The sequence below is a fragment of the Oncorhynchus clarkii genome, unplaced genomic scaffold, assembly GCF_045791955.1.
Source record: "Oncorhynchus clarkii lewisi isolate Uvic-CL-2024 unplaced genomic scaffold, UVic_Ocla_1.0 unplaced_contig_14020_pilon_pilon, whole genome shotgun sequence".
In the NCBI taxonomy this organism is placed as follows: Eukaryota; Metazoa; Chordata; class Actinopteri; order Salmoniformes; family Salmonidae; genus Oncorhynchus; species Oncorhynchus clarkii.
In genome coordinates this window covers 41,657-66,447 of record NW_027258029.1, presented here as the reverse complement: position 1 = coordinate 66,447, position 24,791 = coordinate 41,657, and the positions used below count along the sequence as shown (strand labels likewise).

General features: G+C 52.6%; 1 protein-coding gene across 2 annotated transcripts; it reads left to right on the top strand.

Annotated features, from left to right (window-relative positions):
- Nucleotides 1-32: 32 nt before the first annotated feature.
- LOC139394580 (phosphoglucomutase 2) lies at nt 33-20,073 on the top strand. 2 transcript variants are annotated; one of them, XM_071142679.1, is made up of 13 exons: nt 33-269; nt 2,582-2,749; nt 3,276-3,470; nt 4,175-4,258; nt 4,420-4,613; nt 8,150-8,339; nt 12,253-12,350; nt 13,070-13,250; nt 13,460-13,553; nt 15,878-16,007; nt 16,570-16,765; nt 17,915-18,048; nt 19,630-20,073. In XM_071142679.1, exons 1-13 carry the CDS (start codon nt 195-197, stop codon nt 19,730-19,732), a joined length of 1,842 nt encoding a protein of 613 aa, XP_070998780.1. In that variant the 5' UTR covers nt 33-194; the 3' UTR covers nt 19,733-20,073. The 2 variants fall into 2 exon arrangements, with proteins under 2 accessions (XP_070998780.1, XP_070998781.1); XM_071142680.1 differs by lacking the exons at nt 33-269; nt 2,582-2,749 and adding an exon at nt 2,952-3,002 and having other exon boundaries at nt 19,630-20,062.
- The last annotated feature ends 4,718 nt before the right edge of the window (nt 20,074-24,791 follow it).

The window sequence follows — 24,791 nt, the reverse complement described above, 5'->3', positions numbered from 1 at the left end:
AAGAGTTCGTTTTAATCAACTGTCTCCGCCTCTCGTTTTTGTCCGTTTACACTGAACACGGAAGTGAACCTGGGAACTCACATTTCTTTTTTTTAATCGAGATATTTATTTTATTATTAATGTGTAAGTACAACTCAACAGCCATAAAAATATAAGTTTTGGTGCTGAAAACAACCGGGGGAAAAAGGAACAATATGGAGAATGTTTTATCCTCGACTGGTGACAGTAAATTGGACCAAGCCATCGATCAGTGGCTGCAGTTTGACAAGGTAAGTTGTCAAGAGGGGGGTATAAAAAATTATAGCTCGTTTACTTTAACAACAACTCAAACGTTTCTTAACTTCCTTTTTGGGGGGGGGCCCAAGTCACAAGTTCCCTAACTAACTTTAATTGTTATAGTACACAGCTAAAAAAATAATAATTCGGAGGGGATACAGTAGACCAAACGTTATCATGTCTACTAAAAACATGATGCACTCACTACTGTAGGTCTCTCTGGAAAACACCGTCTGCTAAACGACTCATATGTATTTCAACAATGTTTTGGGATTTCTCTTGTCAGCTAGCTAACTAAAAAGTTAACCATGGGTTTCTCTAGCTATGTACATCACCCCCCCCCCCCCCCCCCCTTTCCCAACTTAAGATACATTGATTGACACAGTCAAGTTATTTATTTATGAAACAATAGCCAGCTAACGTCAGTGGTTTGAATACAACGTAGGATATTTCTAGGGAGGACTAGCTAGGTGACCATGATGGGTGTTTACAACTTTCAAGAACAGGATGTATCGACTATTGTCAGCTACATTGTATTTAGCGACATGTTTTGCGTAGATGGGGACTCTTAATGACTCATTAGCCCTGTACTTGCCGACGCCCGTTTTATTTGGCTACATACAGTAGTATAGCTGGAGTTACTGGCCCCCAATTACGAGGAGCTACTGTAGCTTAGCTGGGCATTGTAATCAACGTCCATCCGCCAAGGGGCATTCGTGTGTTTTAAAGGGAAACGGGACGCCACCAATCAGGCAGAAATGGGAGAAGTGCATGTGATTTATATTATCCTCTTAACGTAACGTTACCTCTTAATAAGTCTCAGGCATGTGGCTGGGGATGAGATGGGGTGGACAGACAGTTACATTACTATCATGCTTTTGCCTCACATGGCTTCAGTTCCCCTCATCCCCACTTCCCCTCCCTCTCCCCACTTCCCCTCCCTCTCCCCACTTCCCCTCCCTCACCCCTCTTCCCCTCCCTCACCCCTCTTCCCCTCCCTCACCCCTCTTCCCCTCCCTCATCCCTTTCCCCTCCCTCTCCCCTCTCCCCTCCCTCATCCCTCTCCCCTCCCTCTCCCCTCTCCCCTCCCTCATCCCTCTCCCCTCTTCCCCTCCCTCACCCCTCTCCCCTCTTCCCCTCCCTCACCCCTCTTCCCCTCCCTCACCCCTCTTCCCCTCCCTCATCCCTCTTCCCCTCCCTCACCCCTCTTCCCCTCCCTCACCCCTCTTCCCCTCCCTCACCCCTCTTCCCCTGCCTCACCCCTCTTCCCCTGCCTCACCCCTCTTCCCCTGCCTCACCCCTCTTCCCCTGCCTCACCCCTCTTCCCCTGCCTCACCCCTCTTCCCCTCCCTCACCCCTCTCCCCTCTTCCCCTCCCTCACCCCTCTTCCCCTGCCTCACCCCTCTTCCCCTGCCTCACCCCTCTTCCCCTGCCTCACCCCTCTTCCCCTGCCTCACCCCTCTTCCCCTGCCTCACCCCTCTTCCCCTGCCTCACCCCTCTTCCCCTCCCTCACCCCTCTCCCCTCTTCCCCTCCCTCACCCCTCTTCCCCTCCCTCACCCCTCTCCCCTCTTCCCCTCCCTCATCCCTCTTCCCCTCCCTCTCCCCTCTTCCCCTTCCTCACCCCTCTCCCCTCTTCCCCTCCCTCACCCCTCTCCCCTCCCTCATCCCTCTCCCCTCTTCCCCTCCCTCACCCCTCTCCCCTCTTCCCCTCCCTCACCCCTCTTCCCCTCATCCCTCTTCCCCTCCCTCACCCCTCTTCCCCTCCCTCATCCCTCTTCCCCTCCCTCTCCCCTCTTCCCCTCCCTCACCCCTCTTCCCCTGCCTCACCCCTCTTCCCCTGCCTCACCCCTCTTCCCCTCCCTCACCCCTCTTCCCCTCCCTCACCCCTCTTCCCCTCCCTCATCCCTCTTCCCCTCCCTCACCCCTCTCCCTTCTTCCCCTACCTCCCTCTTCAAAGAGGGGGCTATGGAGGATCTGCAAAGATGATTCTGTACACGTACACACACACACTCCAGGGATTGGACATTAATGTCTGAAAAGCACTCGCTCATTGGTGAAATCAGGAGTCTTATAAAAAAATTATTTGATTGCCTGTAAAATGTAAAATAGCGGTTTTCACCGTCACACAGGGGAGGAATCAGAAACACCAGATTACTGGGATTTTATGCATTTTGGGCCAAACTCAACTGGTGTGACCCCGGGCAATAGGGCAACCCTTAACTGCCCTCTCCCTCAACTTTCAAAGAGGGGGCTCTAGAGGATCTGCAGAGCTGATCCTGTACCCCTCCTCTCCCCTCCTGTAGAACCCCCAGACAGTGGCGTTGGTGCAGGGCCTGGTGAAGGAGGGGGCGGTTGGGGAGCTGCGGAGGTGTTTTGGCTCTAGGATGGAGTTTGGGACGGCTGGCCTCAGAGCTGCCATGGGACCAGGGATCTCCTGCATGAACGACCTCACCATCATACAGACCACACAGGTATGACCTCACCATCATACAGACCACACAGGTATGACCTACGACCTCACCATCATACGGACCACAGGTATGACCTACGACCTCACCATCATACGGACCACAGGTATGACCTACGACCTCACCATCATACGGACCACACAGGTATGACCTACGACCTCACCATCATACAGACCACAGGTAAGACCTACGACCTCACCATCATACCGACCACACAGGTATGACCTACGACCTCACCATCATACAGACCACACAGGTCGTAGCCACACCCAGCAGGGTCATTAGCTCATCCTGAATATGTGGTGTCAACACATCAGTGTTTTATTAAAATCTCTCTCTCCTCCTCTCTCTCTCTCTCTCTCCTCTCTCCTCTCTCTGTCTCTCTCTCCTCTCTCTGTCTCTCTCTCCTCTTTCTGTCTCTCTCTCCTCCTCTTCTTTCTCCTCTCTCTCTCCTCTCTCTCTCTCTCTGTCTCTCTCTCTCCTCTCTGTCTCTCTCTCTTCCTCTCCTCTCCTCTCTCTCTCTCCCCAGGGGTTCTGTAAGTATCTGGAGCAATGTTTCGGGCAGTGTCTGAAGGAGAGGGGGGTGGTGGTAGGGTTTGATGCCCGTGCCCACCCTCCCAGTGGAGGCAGCAGTAGACGTTTTGCCAGCCTGGCGGCCGCTGTGTTCACCTGCCGAGGAGTCCCCGTCCACCTGTTCTGTGACATCACACCCACACCCTTCGTGGTACGTCTATGTTGGTTAATGACCCTGGTGCCCTGGGAAATTAGCTACCCCCCCCCGTAAAAAAGCCAAGTATCATGCCAACCTTATGATACCCAGTAACCAGCTCCATGATACTCAGTAACCAAGGGTAACCAACCCCATGATACTCAGTAACCAACCCCATGATTCTCAGTAACCAAGGGTAACCAACTCCATGATATTCAGTAACCAACCCCATGATACTCAGTAACCAAGGGTAACCAACTCCATGATACTCAGTAACCAAGGGTAACCAACCCCATGATACTCAGTAACCAAGGGTAACCAACTCCATGATATTCAGTAACCAAGGGTTACCTTAGTGTAAGGGCCTTGACTTTCCACACTGTTACCGGGGCGGAGTCTTAAGTTGACCTTTCACCCCTGGAGAGTTGCTGTTTTGTTTGTTGTAATGTTACTTGGCTGTTTACACACACACACACACACACACACACACACACACACACACACACACACACACACACTGAGACACACACACACACACACACTGAGACACACACACACACTCACACACACACACACTCACACACACACACACACGCACGCACGCACGCACGCACGCTCGCACGCACGCACGCACGCACGCGTGCGGCTCATAGTCCTCTCCTATAGTAATAAACTGGAATCATATCGTGTGTGTGTGTGTGTGTCTTCCCTCTCTCCAGCCCTTCGCTGTGTCTCATCTGGGTCTGTGTGCTGGCGTCATGGTGACCGCCTCCCACAACCCCAAACAGGACAACGGCTACAAGGTAACAGTCATTATCTTATTGATAATGTTATTGATTGATTAGGTCCGTGTTTTGTTAGTTTCAGGTGTATTGGTCTGTTTCTGTTGAGCAGTTTCTAGGTGTATTAGAGCAGTGTAAAGTAGTCTCTCCCCCTCCCCGTCTCTCCCCCCTCCCTCTCTCAGGTGTATTGGGAGAACGGTGCCCAGATCGTGCCCCCCCATGATAAGGGCATCTCTGTAGCCATCGAGGCTAACCTGGAGCCCTGGCCTGAGTCCTGGGACATTACCTCTCTCTCTCACTGCCCTCTGCTGAAGGACCCGTTCCAAGACATTCACACAGAGTACTACAGGACCATTCAACAGCACTGTCACCACAGGTAACACACACACACACACCTCAGTTAACACACACACACCACAGGTAACACACACACACACACCTCAGGTAACACACACACACACACCTCAGGTAACACACACACACCTCAGGTAACACGCACACAGAGTACTACAGGACCATCCAACAGCACTGTCACCACAGGTAACACACACCTCAGGTAACACACACACACCACAGGTAACACACACACAGAGTACTACAGGACCATCCAACAGCACTGTCACCACAGGTAACACACACACACCTCAGGTAACACACACACACCACAGGTAACACACACACCCAAACACACACACCACAGGTAACACACACACACCACAGGTAACACACACACCCAAACACACACACCTCAGGTAACACACACACACCTCAGGTAACACACACACACCACAGGTAACACACACACACACCTCAGGTAACACACACACCCAAACACACACACACACCACAGGTAACACACATACACACCACAGGTAACACACACACATAGTACTACAGGACCATCCAACAGCACTGTCACCACAGGTAACACACACCTCAGGTAACACACACACACCACAGGTAACACACACACACACACCTCAGGTAACACACACACACACACCTCAGGTAACACACACACACCTCAGGTAACACGCACACAGAGTACTACAGGACCATCCAACAGCACTGTCACCACAGGTAACACACACACACCTCAGGTAACACACACACACCACAGGTAACACACACACCCAAACACACACACCACAGGTAACACACACCTCAGGTAACACACACACACCACAGGTAACACACACACAGAGTACTACAGGACCATCCAACAGCACTGTCACCACAGGTAACACACACACACCTCAGGTAACACACACACACCACAGGTAACACACACACCCAAACACACACACCACAGGTAACACACACACACCACAGGTAACACACACACCCAAACACACACACCTCAGGTAACACACACACACCACAGGTAACACACACACACACCACAGGTAACACACACACACACCTCAGGTAACACACACACCCAAACACACACACACACCACAGGTAACACACATACACACCACAGGTAACACACACACATAGTACTACAGGACCATTCAACAGCACTGTCTCCACAGGTAACACACACACACACCACAGGTAACACACACACATACCACAGGTAACACACACACACACACACACACCACAGGTAACACACACACCCACACCTCAGGTAACACACACACCCACACCTCAGGTAACACACACACCCACACCACAGGTAACACACGCACACCACAGGTAACACACGCACACCTCAGGTAACACACACACACACCTCAGGTAACACACACACCCAAACACACACACACACCACAGGTAACACACACACCTCAGGTAACACACACCCACACACCTCAGGTAACACACACACACACACCTCAGGTAACACACACACACACCTCAGAAAACACACACACCCAAACACACACACACCACAGGTAACACACACACCCCACAGGTAACACACACACCCCACAGGTAACACACACACCCCACAGGTAACACACACACACCACAGGTAACACACACACACCACAGGTAACACACCACAGGTAACACACACACACACACACCACAGGTAACACACACACACCACAGGTAACAAACACACACACACCACAGGTAACACACACACACCACAGGTAACACACACACCTCAGGTATAACACACCTCAGGTAACACACACACACACCACAGGTAACACACACCTCAGGTAACACACACACACACCTCAGGTAACACACACACACACACACACCTCAGGTAACACACACACACACACCTCAGGTAACACACACGCCTCAGGTAACACACACACACACACCTCAGGTAACACACACGCCTCAGGTAACACACACACACACACCTCAGGTAACACACACACACACCTCAGGTAACACACACACACACCTCAGGTAACACACACACACACCTCAGGTAACACACACACACACACCTCAGGTAACACACACACACACCTCAGGTAACACACACACCCCAGGTAACACACACACCTCAGGTAACACACACACACACACCTCAGGTAACACACACACACACACCACAGGTAACACACACCTCAGCTAACACACACACACCACAGGTAACACACACACACACCACAGGTAACACACACACACACCTCAGGTAACACACACACACACCTCAGGTAACACACACACACACCTCAGGTAACACACACACACACACCTCAGGTAACACACACACACACCTCAGGTAACACACACACCCCAGGTAACACACACACCTCAGGTAACACACACACACACACCTCAGGTAACACACACACACACACCACAGGTAACACACACCTCAGCTAACACACACACACCACAGGTAACACACACACACCACAGGTAACACACACACACCTCAGGTAACACACACACACACCACAGGTAACACACACACACAGACCACAGGTAACAAACACACACACACACCACAGGTAACAAACACACATAGTACTACAGGACGATTCAACAGCACTGTCTCCACAGGTAACACACACACACACACACACCTCAGGTAACACACACACACACCACAGGTAACACACACACATACCACAGGTAACACACACACACACCACAGGTAACACACACACCCACACCTCAGGTAACACACACACCCACACCTCAGGTAACACACACACGCACACCTCAGGTAACACACACACACCACAGGTAACACACACACACCACAGGTAACACACACACACCTCAGGTAACACACACACACACACCACAGGTAACACACACACACACACACACACCACAGGTAACAAACACACACACACCACAGGTAACACACACTCACCTCAGGTAACACACACACACCTCAGGTAACACACACACACACCACAGGTAACACACACCTCAGGTAACACACACCTCAGGTAACACACACCTCAGGTAACACACACACACACACCTCAGGTAACACACACACACCTCAGGTAACACACACACACACACACCTCAGGTAACACACACACACACACACCTCAGGTAACACACACACACACACACCTCAGGTAACACACACACACACACACCTCAGGTAACACACACACACACACACACACCTCAGGTAACACACACACACACACACACACCTCAGGTAACATACACCACAGGTAACACACACACCTCAGGTAACACACACACCCCTCTAACCCCCCTAACCCCCGTCTCCCCTCTAACCCCCCTAACCCCCGTCTCCCCTCTAAACCCTCTAACCCCTGTCTCCCCTCTAACCCCGTCTCCCCTCTAACCCCCGTCTCCCCTCTAACCCCGTCTCCCCTCTAACCCCTCTAACCCCCGTCTCCCCTCTAACCCCTCTAACCCCCGTCTTCCCTCTAACCCCCGTCTCCCCTCTAACCCCTCTAACCCCCCTCTAACCCCTGTCTCCCCTCCTTTCAGGGACATCAACAAGAGTTCTGAGGTGAAGATCGTGCACACCTCCGTGCACGGAGTCGGACACGCCTTCGTCCAATCAGCTTTCAAGGCCTTTGACCTCCGACCCCCGTATGCCGTAGAGGAGCAGAAAGACCCTGACCCGGAGTTCCCCACTGTCAAATACCCCAACCCTGAGGAGGGGAAGGGGGTCCTGGTCAGTCATATCAACCCTGAGGAGGGGAGGGGGGGTCCTGGTCAGTCATATCAACCCTGAGGAGGGGAGGGGGGTCCTGGTCAGTCATATCAACCCTGAGGAGGGGAGGGGGGTCCTGGTCAGTCATATCAACCCTGAGGAGGGAGGGGGTCCTGGTCAGTCATATCAACCCTGAGGAGGGGAAGGGGGTCCTGGTCAGTCATATCAACCCTGAGGAGGGGAGGGGGGGTCCTGGTCAGTCATATCAACCCTGAGGAGGGGAGGGGGGGTCCTGGTCAGTCATATCAACCCTGAGGAGGGGAGGGGGGTCCTGGTCAGTCATATCAACCCTGAGGAGGGGAGGGGGGTCCTGGTCAGTCATATCAACCCTGAGGAGGGAGGGGGTCCTGGTCAGTCATATCAACCCTGAGGAGGGGAAGGGGGTCCTGGTCAGTCATATCAACCCTGAGGCGGGAGGGGGTCCTGGTCAGTCATATCAACCCTGAGGAGGGGAAGGGGGTCCTGGTCAGTCATATCAACCCTGAGGAGGGGAAGGGGGTCCTGGTCAGTCATATCAACCCTGAGGAGGGGAAGGGGGTCCTGGTCAGTCATATCAACCCTGAGGAGGGGAAGGGGGGTCCTGGTCAGTCATATCAACCCTGAGGAGGGGAGGGGGGGTCCTGGTCAGTCATATCAACCCTGAGGAGGGAGGGGGTCCTGGTCAGTCATATCAACCCTGAGGAGGGGAAGGGGGTCCTGGTCAGTCATATCAACCCTGAGGCGGGAGGGGGTCCTGGTCAGTCATATCAACCCTGAGGAGGGGAGGGGGGTCCTGGTCAGTCATATCAACCCTGAGGAGGGGGTCCTGGTCAGTCATATCAACCCTGAGGAGGGGAGGGGGGTCCTGGTCAGTCATATCAACCCTGAGGAGGGGAGGGGGGTCCTGGTCAGTCATATCAACCCTGAGGAGGGGAGGGGGGTCCTGGTCAGTCATATCAACCCTGAGGAGGGGAGGGGGGTCCTGGTCAGTCATATCAACCCTGAGGAGGGGAAGGGGGTCCTGGTCAGTCATATCAACCCTGAGGAGGGGAAGGGGGTCCTGGTCAGTCATATCAACCCTGAGGAGGGGAGGGGGGGTCCTGGTCAGTCATATCAACCCTGAGGAGGGTAGGGGGGGTCCTGGTCAGTCATATCAACCCTGAGGAGGGTAGGGGGGGTCCTGGTCAGTCATATCAACCCTGAGGAGGGGAAGGGGGTCCTGGTCAGTCATATCAACCCTGAGGAGGGGAGGGGGGGTCCTGGTCAGTCATATCAACCCTGAGGAGGGGAGGGGGTCCTGGTCAGTGATATCTGAGGAGGGGAGGGGGTCCTGGTCAGTCATATCAACCCTGAGGAGGGGAAGGGGGTCCTGGTCAGTCATATCAACCCTGAGGAGGGGAGGGGGGTCCTGGTCAGTCATATCAACCCTGAGGAGGGGAGGGGGTCCTGGTCAGGGGGGTCCTGGTCAGTCATATCAACCCTGAGGAGGGGAGGGGGGTCCTGGTCAGTCATATCTGAGGAGGGGAGGGGGTCCTGGTCAGTCATATCAACCCTGAGGAGGGGAAGGGGGTCCTGGTCAGTCATATCAACCCTGAGGAGGGGGAGGGGGGTCCTGGTCAGTCATATCAACCCTGAGGAGGGGAGGGGGGTCCTGGTCAGTCATATCAACCCTGAGGAGGGGAGGGGGGTCCTGGTCAGTCATATCAACCCTGAGGAGGGGAGGGGGGTCCTGGTCAGTCCTATCAACCCTGAGGAGGGGAAGGGGGTCCTGGTCAGTCATATCAACCCTGAGGAGGGGAGGGGGGGTCCTGGTCAGTCATATCAACCCTGAGGAGGGGAAGGGGGTCCTGGTCAGTCATATCAACCCTGAGGAGGGGAGGGGGGTCCTGGTCAGTCCTATCAACCCTGAGGAGGGGAGGGGGGTCCTGGTCAGTCCTATCAACCCTGAGGAGGGGAGGGGGGTCCTGGTCAGTCATATCAACCCTGAGGAGGGGAGGGGGGTCCTGGTCAGTCATATCAACCCTGAGGAGGGGAGGGGGGTCCTGGTCAGTCATATCAACCCTGAGGATGGGAGGGGGGTCCTGGTCAGTCATATCAACCCTGAGGAGGGGGTCCTGGTCAGTCATATCTGAGGAGGGGAGGGGGTCCTGGTCAGTCATATCAACCCTGAGGAGGGGAGGGGGGGGGGGGGGGGAGGGGGTCCTGGTCAGTCATATCAACCCTGAGGAGGGGAGGGGGGACCTGGTCAGTCATATCAACCCTGAGGAGGGGAGGGGGGTCCTGGTCAGTCATATCAACCCTGAGGAGGGGAAGGGGGTCCTGGTCAGTCATATCAACCCTGAGGAGGGGAGGGGGGTCCTGGTCAGTCATATCAACCCTGAGGAGGGGAAGGGGGTCCTGGTCAGTCATATCAACCCTGAGGAGGGGAGGGGGGTCCTGGTCAGTCATATCAACCCTGAGGAGGGGACGGGGGTCCTGGTCAGTCATATCAACCCTGAGGAGGGGAGGGGGGTCCTGGTCAGTCATATCAACCCTGAGGAGGGGAGGGGGGTCCTGGTCAGTCATATCAACCCTGAGGAGGGGAAGGGGGTCCTGGTCAGTCATATCAACCCTGAGGAGGGGAGGGGGGTCCTGGTCAGTCATATCAACCCTGAGGAGGGGACGGGGGTCCTGGTCAGTCATATCAACCCTGAGGAGGGGAGGGGGGTCCTGGTCAGTCATATCAACCCTGAGGAGGGGAGGGGGGTCCTGGTCAGTCATATCAACCCTGAGGAGGGAAGGGGGGTCCTGGTCAGTCATATCAACCCTGAGGAGGGAAGGGGGGTCCTGGTCAGTCATATCAACCCTGAGGAGGGGAGGGGGGTCCTTGTCAGTCATATCAACCCTGAGGAGGGGAGGGGGGTCCTGGTCAGTCATATCAACCCTGAGGAGGGGGTCCTGGTCAGTCATATCTGAGGAGGGGAGGGGGTCCTGGTCAGTCATATCAACCCTGAGGAGGGGAAGGGGGTCCTGGTCAGTCATATCAACCCTGAGGAGGGGAGGGGGGTCCTGGTCAGTCCTATCAACCCTGAGGAGGGGAGGGGGGTCCTGGTCAGTCATATCAACCCTGAGGAGGGGAGGGGGGTCCTGGTCAGTCATATCAACCCTGAGGAGGGGGTCCTGGTCAGTCATATCAACCCTGAGGAGGGGAGGGGGTCCTATATAATATAGAACTAGTCTCTAGACAACACAGTGTTATAATGGGACATGACCACCCCTCTCTACCGTCTACCCTGAGGAGGGGAGGGGACAGGACCCCCCCCCCCCACATCTACCATGTAACTAGTCTCTAGACAACACAGTGTTATAATGGGACAGGACCCCCCCTCTCTACCGTCTACCCTGAGGAGGGGAGGGGACAGGACCCCCCCCCCCTCTACCATGTAACTAGTCTCTAGACAACACAGTGTTATAATGGGACAGGACCCCCCCTCTCTACCGTCTACCCTGAGGAGGGGAGGGGACAGGACCCCCCCATCTACCATGTAACTAGTCTCTAGACAACACAGTGTCATCATGGGACATGACCACCCCTCTCTACCGTGTACCCTGAGGAGGGGAGGGGACATGACCACCCCTCTCTACCGTCTACCCTGAGGAGGGGAGGGGACAGGACCACCCCTCTCTACCGTGTACCCTGGTTTTCAGTCTCATCCCTCTAGTTAGAGCAGAGACGGTGTTTAAATCACATTGTTGTTCTCCTGTTTGTCTCTCTGAAGCCCGATGTGTTTCCATTCACTATAATCCTACTACAGACGAGACATCTAGTCTGTATCTCTGCTTTCCCACTATGATACCACTAGAAGGGGTGTGTGTGTGTGTGTGTGTTTTAACAGTGTGTGTGTCCGTCCTACAGACCCTGTCGTTTGCCCTGGCGGAGAGGGAGGGAGCTACTGTAGTTCTGGCCAACGATCCTGACGCTGACCGCCTGGCCGTTGCTGAGCAACAGAAGGGGTAGGAGGCCTATGGGGATCATGGGTAATGTGTTGGGGGGGCGTTGCTGAGGAACAGGGGGCCTGTAGGGATCATGGGTAATGTGTTGGGGGGTGTTGCTGAGGAACAGAAGGGGCCTGTAGGGATCATGGGTAATGTGTTGGGGGGCGTTGCTGAGGAACAGAAAGGGGCCTGTAGGGATCATGGGTAATGTGTTGGGGGGCGTTGCTGAGGAACAGAAGGGGCCTGTAGGGATCATGGGTAATGTGTTGGGGGGCGTTGCTGAGGAACAGAAGGGGTAGGAGGCCTGTAGGGATCATGGGTAATGTGTTGGGGGGCGTTGCTGAGGAACAGAAGGGGCCTGTAGGGATCATGGGTAATGTGTTGGGGGGCGTCGCTGAGGAACAGGGGGCCTGTAGGGATCATGGGTAATGTGTTGGGGGGTGTTGCTGAGGAACAGAAGGGGCCTGTAGGGATCATGGGTAATGTGTTGGGGGGCGTTGCTGAGGAACAGGGGGCCTGTAGGGATCATGGGTAATGTGTTGGGGGGCGTTGCTGAGGAACAGAAGGGGCCTGTAGGGATCATGGGTAATGTGTTGGGGGGCGTTGCTGAGGAACAGAAGGGGGAGGGGCCTATAGGGATCATGGGTAATGTGTTGGGGAGCTGATGGGTGTATAAGGTGTCTCTATCTCTCTCTCTCTCTCTCTGTGTGTGTGTGTGTGTGTGTGTGTGTGTGTAGTGGTCAGTGGCGTGTGTTCAGTGGTAATGAGTTGGGGGCGTTGCTGGGTTGGTGGGTGTATCAGTGTTGGAAACAGACCAACCCAGACCAGTCTACCGTGAAGTCCGTCTACATGTTGGCCTCCACCGTCTCCTCTAAGATTCTACGAGCCATCGCTCTCAAGGAGGGCTTCCACTTCGAGGTAAAATACACACACACACACACACACACACAAAGTTTTAATTTACCATCACACACTTATTCTCAACGCTCTAGCTCGCCCACGCATTCAATGAACAGACCTCATGTCAATATTCTAAGGTCCTTTTATGAATGAATAAAATGAAGGTTTGAATGATGTAGGGGGATGAGGGCACTTCCTGACTATGACATCACATCCTGTGTGGACAGGAAACTCTGACTGGGTTCAAGTGGATGGGCAACAGAGCCAGAGAGCTGCTGGACCAGAACAAGATAGTACTGTTCGCCTTCGAGGAGGCTATAGGTACACACACACACACACACTACACACTACACACACTTACACACCAGACTACACACACTACACACACACACACTACACTATAGTACACTACACACACACCAGACTACACACACACTACACACACACACACTACACACACACACATACACACTACACACACTCCACACACTCCAAACTACACACACACACACACACACACAAGCTGTACACAGTAATTGAGTTAAACTATACTGAACAAAAATAGAAACTCAACCATTTCAAGGTCATTGAAGGAAATCAGTCAATTTAAATAAATTAATTAGGCCCTAATCTATGGATTTCACATGACTGGGCCTGGGAGGGCAGGAGCCTGGGAGGGCAGGGGCCTGGGAGGGCAGGGGCCTGGGAGGGCAGGGGCCCACCCACTGGGGAGACAGGCCCACCCACTGGGGAGACAGACCCACCCACTGGGGAGACAGGTTGGGAGTCATTTAACAGACTCTCCTATCCAGTCCTTCACCACTAGACCAGCCAGACGATGGTTTAGTGGGGTTTAAATGACTTCCTGTGTCCTCCACTAGTCCAGCCAGACAATGGTTAAAGACTGGGTCAGTGCCCCTCCTCCCGCCCCTCGTTGTGTTGCAGGGTACATGTGTGGTTAAAGACAGGGTCAGTGCCCCTCCTCTCGCCCCTCGTTGTGTTGCAGGGTACATGTGTGGTTAAAGACAGGGTCAGTGCCCCTCCTCTCGCCCCTCGTTGTGTTGCAGGGTACATGTGTGGTTAAAGACAGGGTCAGTGCCCCTCCTCCCGCCCCTCGTTGTGTTGCAGGGTACATGTGTGGTTAAAGACAGGGTCAGTGCCCTTCCTCCCGCCCCTCGTTGTGTTGCAGGGTACATGTGGTTAAAGACTGGGTCTGTGCCCCTCCTCCCGCCCCTCGTTGTGTTGCAGGGTACATGTGTGGTTAAAGACAGGGTCTGTGCCCCTCCTCCCGCCCCTCGTTGTGTTGCAGGGTACATGTGTGGTTAAAGATGGGGTCAGTGCCCTTCCTCCCGCCCCTCGTTGTGTTGCAGGGTACATGTGTGGTTAAAGACAGGGTCAGTGCCCCTCCTCTCGCCCCTCGTTGTGTTGCAGGGTACATGTGTGGTTAAAGACAGGGTCAGTGCCCCTCCTCCCGCCCCTCGTTGTGTTGCAGGGTACATGTGTGGTTAAAGACAGGGTCAGTGCCCCTCCTCCCGCCCCTCGTTGTGTTGCAGGGTACATGTGGTTAAAGACTGGGTCTGTGCCCCTCCTCCCGCCCCTCGTTGTGTTGCAGGGTACATGTGTGGTTAAAGACAGGGTCAGTGCCCCTCCTCCCGCCCCTCGTTGTGTTGCAGGGTACATGTGTGGTTAAAGACAGGGTCAGTGCCCCTCCTCTCGCCCCTCGTTGTGTTGCAGGGTACATGTGTGGTTAAAGACAGGGTCAGTGCCCCTCCTCCTCCCCTCGTTGTGTTGCAGGGTACATGTGGGGTTAAAGACAGGGTCAGTGCCCCTCCTCTCGCCCCTCGTTGTGTTGCAGGGTACATGTGGGGTTAAAGACAGGGTCAGTGCCCCTCCTCTCGCCCCTCGTTGTGTTGCAGGGTACATGTGTGGTTAAAGACAGGGTCAGTGCCCCTCCTCTCGCCCCTCGTTGTGTTGCAGGGTACATGTGTGGTTAAAGACAGGGTCAGTGCCCCTCCTCCCGCCCCTCGTTGTGTTGCAGGGTACATGTGTGGTTAAAGACAGGGTCAGTGCCCCTCCTCCCGCCCCTCGTTGTGTTGCAGGGTACATGTGGTTAAAGACTGGGTCTGTGCCCCTCCTCCCGCCCCTCGTTGTGTTGCAGGGTACATGTGTGGTTAAAGACAGGGTCAGTGCCCCTCCTCCCGCCCCTCGTTGTGTTGCAGGGTACATGTGTGGTTAAAGACAGGGTCAGTGCCCCTCCTCTCGCCCCTCGTTGTGTTGCAGGGTACATGTGTGGTTAAAGACAGGGTCAGTGCCCCTCCTCCTCCCCTCGTTGTGTTGCAGGGTACATGTGGGGTTAAAGACAGGGTCAGTGCCCCTCCTCTCGCCCCTCGTTGTGTTGCAGGGTACATGTGGGGTTAAAGACAGGGTCAGTGCCCCTCCTCTCGCCCCTCGTTGTGTTGCAGGGTACATGTGTGGTTAAAGACTGGGTCAGTGCCCCTCCTCCCACCCCTCGTTGTGTTGCAGGGTACATGTGTGGTTAAAGACTGGGTCAGTGCCCCTCCTCCCGCCCCTCGTTGTGTTGCAGGGTACATGTGTGGTTAAAGACAGGGTCAGTGCCCCTCCTCTCGCCCCTCGTTGTGTTGCAGGGTACATGTGTGGTTCTGCCGTGCTGGATAAAGACGGGGTCAGTGCGGCAGCCATCGCTGGGGAGATGACATCATACCTGGCCGCGAAGAACATCACGCTGTCACAACAGCTCACAGCTGTCTACGAGGAGTGGGTCTCACACACACACACACACACACTGTCACAAAAACACACTTCACACACACACACACACACACACACGCTGTCACACACTCACACACACACACACACACACACACACACACTGTCACAACCACACACACACACCAGATATTTATTTGACCGTTATGTTAGATATACGTATAGAAAATAGTGTTTTTTCCAGAGCCCAACACCCTCTCTCCCCCCTCCTCTCTCCCCCCTCCTCTCTCCCCCCTCTTCTCTCTCTCCCCTCCTCTCTCTCTCTCCCCCCCACTTCTCTCTCATCCCTCCTCTCTCCCCCCCTCCTCTCTCCTCCCCTCCTCTCTCTCTCTCCCCCCCTCTTCTCTCTCTCCCCTCCTCTCTCCCCCCCTCCTCTCTCCTCCCCTCCTCTCTCCTCCCCTCCTCTCCCTCTCTCCTCCCCTCCTCTCTCTCCCCCCCTCTCCTCTCCTCTTTCTCCCCCCCTCTCTCTCTCTCTCTCTCTCTCTCCCCCTCCTCTCCTCTTTCTCTCTCTCTCCCCCTCATCTCCTCTTTCTCCTCTCCTCTCCTCCAGGTATGGGTACCACATCACTAAGAACTCCTACTTCATCTGTCACGACCAGGAAGTGATCCGGGCCATGTTTGACCGGCTGCGTCACTACGGCAACCAGGAGGATGTGTCGTACCCCAGGCAGTGTGGAGGCGTCGCTATCACCGCTGTGCGAGACCTCACTACTGGATACGACAGCAGCCAGGCAGACAACAAGGCTGTGAGGAGATAAACACTCTACCTCTCTACCTCTCTACCTCACTCTCTCTACCTCTCTACCTCCCTCTCTCTACCTCTCTACCTCCCTCTACCTCCCTGGCTCTCTCTCTCTCTACCTCCCTCTCTCCCTCCCTCGCTCTCTCTACCTCCCTGGCTCTCTCTCTACCTCCCTCTCTCTCTCTACCTCCCTCTCTCTCTCTACCTCCCTCGCTCTCTCTCTACCTCCCTCGCTCTCTCTCTACCTCCCTCGCTCTCTCTCTACCTCCCTCGCTCTCTCTCTACCTCCCTCGCGCTCTCTCTCTACCTCCCTCGCTCTCTCTCTACCTCCCTCGCTCTCTCTCTACCTCCCTCGCTCTCTCTCTACCTCCCTCGCTCTCTCTCTACCTCCCTCGCTCTCTCTCTACCTCCCTCGCTCTCTCTCTACCTCCCTCCCTCGCTCTCTCTCTACCTCCCTCGCTCTCTCTCTACCTCCCTCGCTCTCTCTATACCTCCCCCGTCTCTCTCTACCTCCCTCCCTCGCTCTCTCTCTACCTCCCTCGCTCTCTCTCTACCTCCCTCGCTCTCTCTCTACCTCCCTCGCTCTCTCTCTACCTCCCTCGCTCTCTCTCTCTACCTCCCTCGCTCTCTCTCTCTACCTCTCTCGCTCTCTCTCTACCTCTTTCGCTCTCTCTCTACCTCCCTCGCTCTCTCTCTACCTCCCTCGCTCTCTCTCTCTACCTCCCTCGCTCTCTCTCTCTACCTCCCTCGCTCTCTCTCTCTACCTCCCTCGCTCTCTCTCTCTACCTCCCTCGCTCTCTCTCTCTACCTCCCTCGCTCTCTCTCCCTCTCTCTCTACCTCCCTCGCTCTCTCTCACTCTCTCTCTACCTCCCTCTCTCTCTCTCTACCTCTCTCTCTACCTACCTCCCTCTCTCCCTCTCTCTCTACCTCCCTCCCTCTCTCCCTCTCTCTCTACCTCCCTCCCTCCCTCTCTCTCTACCTCCCTCCCTCTCTCTCTACCTCCCTCCCTCCCTCTCTCTCTACCTCCCTCCCTCCCTCTCTCTCTCTCCTCCCTCCCTCTCTCTCTCTACCTCCCTCGCTCTCTCTACACCTCCCTCGCTCTCTCTCCACCTCCCAGTAGTCAGATGGTCACCTTTAATCTCTCCCCTCCAGGTCCTCCCTTCCTCCCCCAGTAGTCAGATGATCACGTTTAGTTTCTCTAACGGGGGCGTGGCCACCATGAGGACCAGCGGAACGGAACCCAAGATCAAGTACTACACTGAGCTGTGTGCTGCCCCCGGCAACAGGTATAAAACACACACACACAATACGTACACATACTCTATATGCACACACACACAGCAGTGCTCTAGCAGATGTGAAACTTAACTCTTTCCATCTCTCTCATTCTTCCTCCATTTAATTTCTCATTCCTCCTCCAATCTCTCCTTTCTCTCCTCCTCCCTCCATCTCCCCTCCCTGCCATCTCTCTCTCCTCCATCTCTCTCCTCCCTCCATCTCCCTCTTTCCTCCTCCCTCCATCTCTTTCCTCCTCCCTCCATCTCTTTCCTCCTCCCTCCATCTCTCTCTCCTCCTCCTCCATCTCTCTCTCTCTCCTCCATCTCTCTCCTCCCTCCATCTCCCTCTTTCCTCCTCCCTCCATCTCTCTCTCCTCCATCTCTCCATCTTTCTCCTCCATCTCTCCATCTTTCACCTCCATCTCTCCATCTCTCTCCTCCATCTCCTTCTCTCTCTCCTCCTCTCTCCTTTTCTCTCTCCATCTCTCTCTCCTCCTCCCTTCATCCTTCTCCATCTCTCTCTCCTCCTCCATCTCTCTCTCTCCTCCATCTCTCTCCCCCATCTCTCCTCCTCTCTCCTTCTCTCTCTCCTCCTCTCTCCTTCTCTCTCTCCTCCTCTCTCCATCTCTCTCTCTCCTCCATCTCTCTCCTCCTCTCTCCATCTCTCTCCTCCCTCCTCCTCTCTCCATCTCTCTCCTCCCTCCATCTCTCTCCTCCTCTCTCCATCTCTCTCTCCTCCCCCCATCTCTCTCCTCCTCTCTCCTTCTCTCTCTCTCCTCCTCTCTCCTTCTCTCTCTCCTCCTCTCTCCATCTCTCTCTCCTCCTCCATCTCTCTCCTCCCTCCATCTCTCTCATCCTCTCTCCATCTCTCTCTCCTCCCTCCATCTCTCTCCTCCTCTCTCCATCTCTCTCTCCTCCCTCCATCTCTCTCCTCCTCTCTCCATCTCTCTCTCCTCCCTCCATCTCTCTCCATCTCTCTCCTCCATCTGTCTCCTCCTCTCTCCATCTCTCTCTCCTCCCTCCATCTCTCTCTCTCCTCCTCCATCTCTCTCCTCCCTCCATCTCTCTCCTCCTCCTCTCTCTCTCTCTCTCTCCTCCTCTCTCCATCTCTCTCCTCCTCTCTCCATCTCTCTCTCCTCCCTCCATCTCTCTCCTCCTCTCTCCATCTCTCCCTCCTCTCTCCATCTCTCTCCTCCTCCCTCCATCTCTCTCCTCCTCCCTCCATCTCTCTCTCCTCCCTCCATCTCTCTCTCCTCCCTCCATCTCTCTCCTCCTCTCTCCATCTCTCTCTCCTCTCTCCATCTCTCTCTCCTCTCTCCATCTCTCTCCTCCCTCCATCTCTCTCCTCCTCTCTCCATCTCTCTCTCCATCTCTCCATCTCTCTCCTCCTCTCTCCATCTCTCTCCTCCATCTCTCTCCTCCTCTCTCCATCTCTCTCTCCTCCCTCCATCTCTCTCTCTCCTCCTCTCTCTCTCTCTCCTCCTCTCTCCATCTCTCTCCTCCCTCCATCTCTATCCTCCATCTCTCTCCTCCCTCCATCTCTCTCCTCCATCTCTCTCCCCTCCTCCTCCATCTCTCTCTGTGTGTCAGTGATGTTAAAGGTTTACAGAAGGAGTTAGATGACCTGGTTAATGCCATCGTAGAGGACTTCTTCCAGCCCCAGAAGAATAACCTGCTGTCCAAGCCTGAGTAACACACATCAGTGGCTTGTAAACACAAAGACCCGCGCTGGTTTGACTTCCTGATCAAGATTCCCTTTCACACATTCTTCTTCCAGAACTCACACACATTCTAGAACTCACACAAATTCTAGAACTCACTCTCACACACACACACACACACACACACATTCTAGAATGGGTGCGTTCCAGGCTGACTACTAATGCTGTGTGATTAATGCTTTCTGATTTTCTGTTTCGATTACTTATTAACATTTTATTATTTTATTTTTACATGAAATGCCCTTTGTGTGTGTTGAATGCTGTAACACTGAATAAAACAACTAATACAAGTCCCATGATGGTAGTGACTTTCCATTATTTAATAATTGTTGTTAATAAAATACTAATAATTAATAAAATAATTAATAATTTATTCACATTAATAAAATACTTCAGTTGTTGTGTGTACATGATGGTAGTGACTGTCCAGTACTGTAGATCACTTAATAACCATAATTGATTCACATTACGTTAATAAAATGCTAATAATTAATAAAACTACTTCAGTTGTTGTGTATATTAGTGCCTTCAGAAAGTATTCACACCCTCCTCTGTATATTAGTGCCTTCAGAAAGTATTCACACCCTCCTCTGTATATTAGTGCCTTCAGAAAGTATTCACACCCTCCTCTGTATATTAGTGCCTTCAGAAAGTATTCACACCCTCCTCTGTATATTAGTGCCTTCAGAAAGTATTCACACCCTCCTCTGTATATTAGTGCCTTCAGAAAGTATTCACACCCTCCTCTGTATATTAGTGCCTTCAGAAAGTATTCACACCCTCCTCTGTATATTAGTGCCTTCAGAAAGTATTCACACCCTCCTCTACACATGTTCTTGTTACAAAGAGGAAATAAAATGGATTTGAATTGTCATTTTTCTCTCACAAGTGGTAGAAGATTATTAGATACGTATTCTCACCCTCCCTCCTTCCTCCCTGAGCCAATACATGTTAGAAACCCATTGGCAGGGATTACAGCTGGGAGTCTTCTTGGGTACGTCTCTAAGAGTCATTACAGCTGGGAGTCTTCCTGGGTACGTCTCTAAGAGTCATTACAGCTGATTAGAGTCTTCCTTGGTAAGTCTCTAGGAGTCATTACAGCTGATTAGAGTCTTCCTTGGTAAGTCTCTAGGAGTCATTACAGCTGGGAGTCTTTCTGGGTAAGTCTCTAAGAGTCATTACAGCTGGGAGTCTTCCTGGGTAAGTCTCTAAGAGTCATTACAGCTGGGAGTCTTTCTGGGTAAGTCTCTAAGAGTCATTACAGCTGATTAGAGTCTTCCTTGGTAAGTCTCTAGGAGTCATTACAGCTGATTAGAGTCTTCCTTGGTAAGTCTCTAGGAGTCATTACAGCTGGGAGTCTTTCTGGGTAAGTCTCTAAGAGTCATTACAGCTGGGAGTCTTTCTGGGTAAGTCTCTAAGAGTCATTACAGCTGGGAGTCTTCCGGGGTACGTCTCTAAGAGTCATTACAGCTGGGAGTCTTCCTGGGTAAGTCTCTAAGAGTCATTACAGCTGATTAGAGTCTTCCTGGGTAAGTCTCTAGGAGTCATTACAGCTGGGAGTCTTTCTGGGTAAGTCTATAGGAGTCATTACAGCTGGGAGTCTTCCTGGGTAAGTCTCTAGGAGTCATTACAGCTGATTAGTCTTCCTTGGTAAGTCTCTAGGAGTCATTACAGCTGGGAGTCTTTCTGGGTAAGTCTCTAAGAGTCATTACAGCTGGGAGTCTTCCTGGGTACGTCTTTAAGAGTCATTACAGCTGGCAGTCTTCCTGGGTAAGTCTCTAAGAGTCATTACAGCTGGGAGTCTTTCTGGGTAAGTCTCTAAGAGTCATTACAGCTGATTAGAGTCTTCCTTGGTAAGTCTCTAGGAGTCATTACAGCTGATTAGAGTCTTCCTTGGTAAGTCTCTAGGAGTCATTACAGCTTGGAGTCTTTCTGGGTAAGTCTCTAAGAGTCATTACAGCTGGGAGTCTTTCTGGGTAAGTCTCTAAGAGTCATTACAGCTGGGAGTCTTCCTGGGTACGTCTCTAGGAGTCATTACAGCTGGGAGTCTTTCTGGGTAAGTCTATAGGAGTCATTACAGCTGGGAGTCTTCCTGGGTAAGTCTCTAGGAGTCATTACAGCTGATTAGAGTCTTCCTTGGTAAGTCTCTAGGAGTCATTACAGCTGGGAGTCTTTCTGGGTAAGTCTCTAAGAGTCATTACAGCTGGGAGTCTTCCTGGGTACGTCTTTAAGAGTCATTACAGCTGGGAGTCTTCCTGGGTAAGTCTCTAAGAGTCATTACAGCTGATTAGAGTCTTCCTGGGTAAGTCTCTAGGAGTCATTACAGCTGGGAGTCTTTCTGGGTAAGTCTATAGGAGTCATTACAGCTGGGAGTCTTCCTGGGTAAGTCTCTAGGAGTCATTACAGCTGATTAGAGTCTTCCTTGGTAAGTCTCTAGGAGTCATTACAGCTGGGAGTCTTTCTGGGTAAGTCTCTAAGAGTCATTACAGCTGGGAGTCTTCCTGGGTACGTCTTTAAGAGTCATTACAGCTGGGAGTCTTCCTGGGTAAGTCTCTAAGAGTCATTACAGCTGATTAGAGTCTTCCTGGGTAAGTCTCTAGGAGTCATTACAGCTGGGAGTCTTTCTGGGTAAGTCTATAGGAGTCATTACAGCTGGGAGTCTTCCTGGGTAAGTCTCTAGGAGTCATTACAGCTGATTAGTCTTCCTTGGTAAGTCTCTAGGAGTCATTACAGCTGGGAGTCTTTCTGGGTAAGTCTCTAAGAGTCATTACAGCTGGGAGTCTTCCTGGGTACGTCTTTAAGAGTCATTACAGCTGGCAGTCTTCCTGGGTAAGTCTCTAAGAGTCATTACAGCTGGGAGTCTTTCTGGGTAAGTCTCTAAGAGTCATTACAGCTGATTAGAGTCTTCCTTGGTAAGTCTCTAGGAGTCATTACAGCTGATTAGAGTCTTCCTTGGTAAGTCTCTAGGAGTCATTACAGCTTGGAGTCTTTCTGGGTAAGTCTCTAAGAGTCATTACAGCTGGGAGTCTTTCTGGGTAAGTCTCTAAGAGTCATTACAGCTGGGAGTCTTCCTGGGTACGTCTCTAAGAGTCATTACAGCTGGGAGTCTTCCTGTGTAAGTCTCTAAGAGTCATTACAGCTGATTAGAGTCTTCCTGGGTAAGTCTCTAGGAGTCATTACAGCTGGGAGTCTTTCTGGGTAAGTCTATAGGAGTCATTACAGCTGGGAGTCTTCCTGGGTAAGTCTCTAGGAGTCATTACAGCTGATTAGAGTCTTCCTTGGTAAGTCTCTAGGAGTCATTACAGCTGGGAGTCTTTCTGGGTAAGTCTCTAAGAGTCATTACAGCTGGGAGTCTTCCTGGGTACGTCTTTAAGAGTCATTACAGCTGGGAGTCTTCCTGGGTAAGTCTCTAAGAGTCATTACAGCTGATTAGAGTCTTCCTAGAGTCATTACAGCTGGGAGTCTTTCTGGGTAAGTCTATAGGAGTCATTACAGCTGGGAGTCTAAGTCTCTAGGAGTCATTACAGCTGGGAGTCTTTCTGGGTAAGTCTATAGGAGTCATTACAGCTGGGAGTCTTCCTGGGTAAGTCTCTAGGAGTCATTACAGCTGATTAGTCTTCCTTGGTAAGTCTCTAGGAGTCATTACAGCTGGGAGTCTTTCTGGGTAAGTCTCTAAGAGTCATTACAGCTGGGAGTCTTCCTGGGTACGTCTTTAAGAGTCATTACAGCTGGGAGTCTTCCTGGGTAAGTCTCTAAGAGTCATTACAGCTGGGAGTCTTTCTGGGTAAGTCTCTAAGAGTCATTACAGCTGATTAGAGTCTTCCTTGGTAAGTCTCTAGGAGTCATTACAGCTGATTAGAGTCTTCCTTGGTAAGTCTCTAGGAGTCATTACAGCTTGGAGTCTTTCTGGGTAAGTCTCTAAGAGTCATTACAGCCGGGAGTCTTTCTGGGTAAGTCTCTAAGAGTCATTACAGCTGGGAGTCTTCCTGGGTAAGTCTCTAGGAGTCATTACAGCTGATTAGAGTCTTCCTTGGTAAGTCTCTAGGAGTCATTACAGCTGGGAGTCTTTCTGGGTAAGTCTCTAAGAGACATTACAGCTGGGAGTCTTCCTGGGTACGTCTTTAAGAGTCATTACAGCTGGGAGTCTTCCTGGGTAAGTCTCTAAGAGTCATTACAGCTGGGAGTCTTTCTGGGTAAGTCTCTAAGAGTCATTACAGCTGGGAGTCTTCCTGGGTACGTCTCTAAGAGTCATTACAGCTGGGAGTCTTCCTGGGTAAGTCTCTAAGAGTCATTACAGCTGATTAGAGTCTTCCTGGGTAAGTCTCTAGGAGTCATTACAGCTGGGAGTCTTTCTGGGTAAGTCTATAGGAGTCATTACAGCTGGGAGTCTTCCTGGGTAAGTCTCTAGGAGTCATTACAGCTGATTAGAGTCTTCCTTGGTAAGTCTCTAGGAGTCATTACAGCTGGGAGTCTTCTTGGGTAAGTCTCTAAGAGTCATTACAGCTGGGAGTCTTCTTGGGTAAGTCTCTAGGAGTCATTACAGCTGGGAGTCTTCTTGGGTAAGTCTCTAGGAGTCATTACAGCTGGGAGTCTTCTTGGGTAAGTCTCTAGGAGTCATTACAGCTGGGAGTCTTCCTGGGTAAGTCTCTAAGAGTGACTACAGCAGATTAGAGTCTTTCTGGGTAAGTCTCTAAGAGTCATTACAGCTGGGAGTCTTCCTGGGTAAGTCTCTAGGAGTCATTACAGCTGGGAGTCTTCCTGGGTAAGTCTCTAGGAGTCATTACAGCTGGGAGTCTTCCTGGGTAAGTCTCTAGGAGTCATTACAGCTGGGAGTCTTCCTGGGTAAGTCTCTAAGAGTCATTACAGCTGGGAGTCTTCCCGGGTAAGTCTCTAAGAGTCATTACAGCTGGGAGTCTTCTTGGGTAAGTCTCTAGGAGTCATTACAGCTGGGGGTCTTCTTTTGTAAGTCTCTAGGAGTCATTACAGCTGGGAGTCTTCCTGAGTAAGTCTCTAAGAGTGACTACAGCAGAT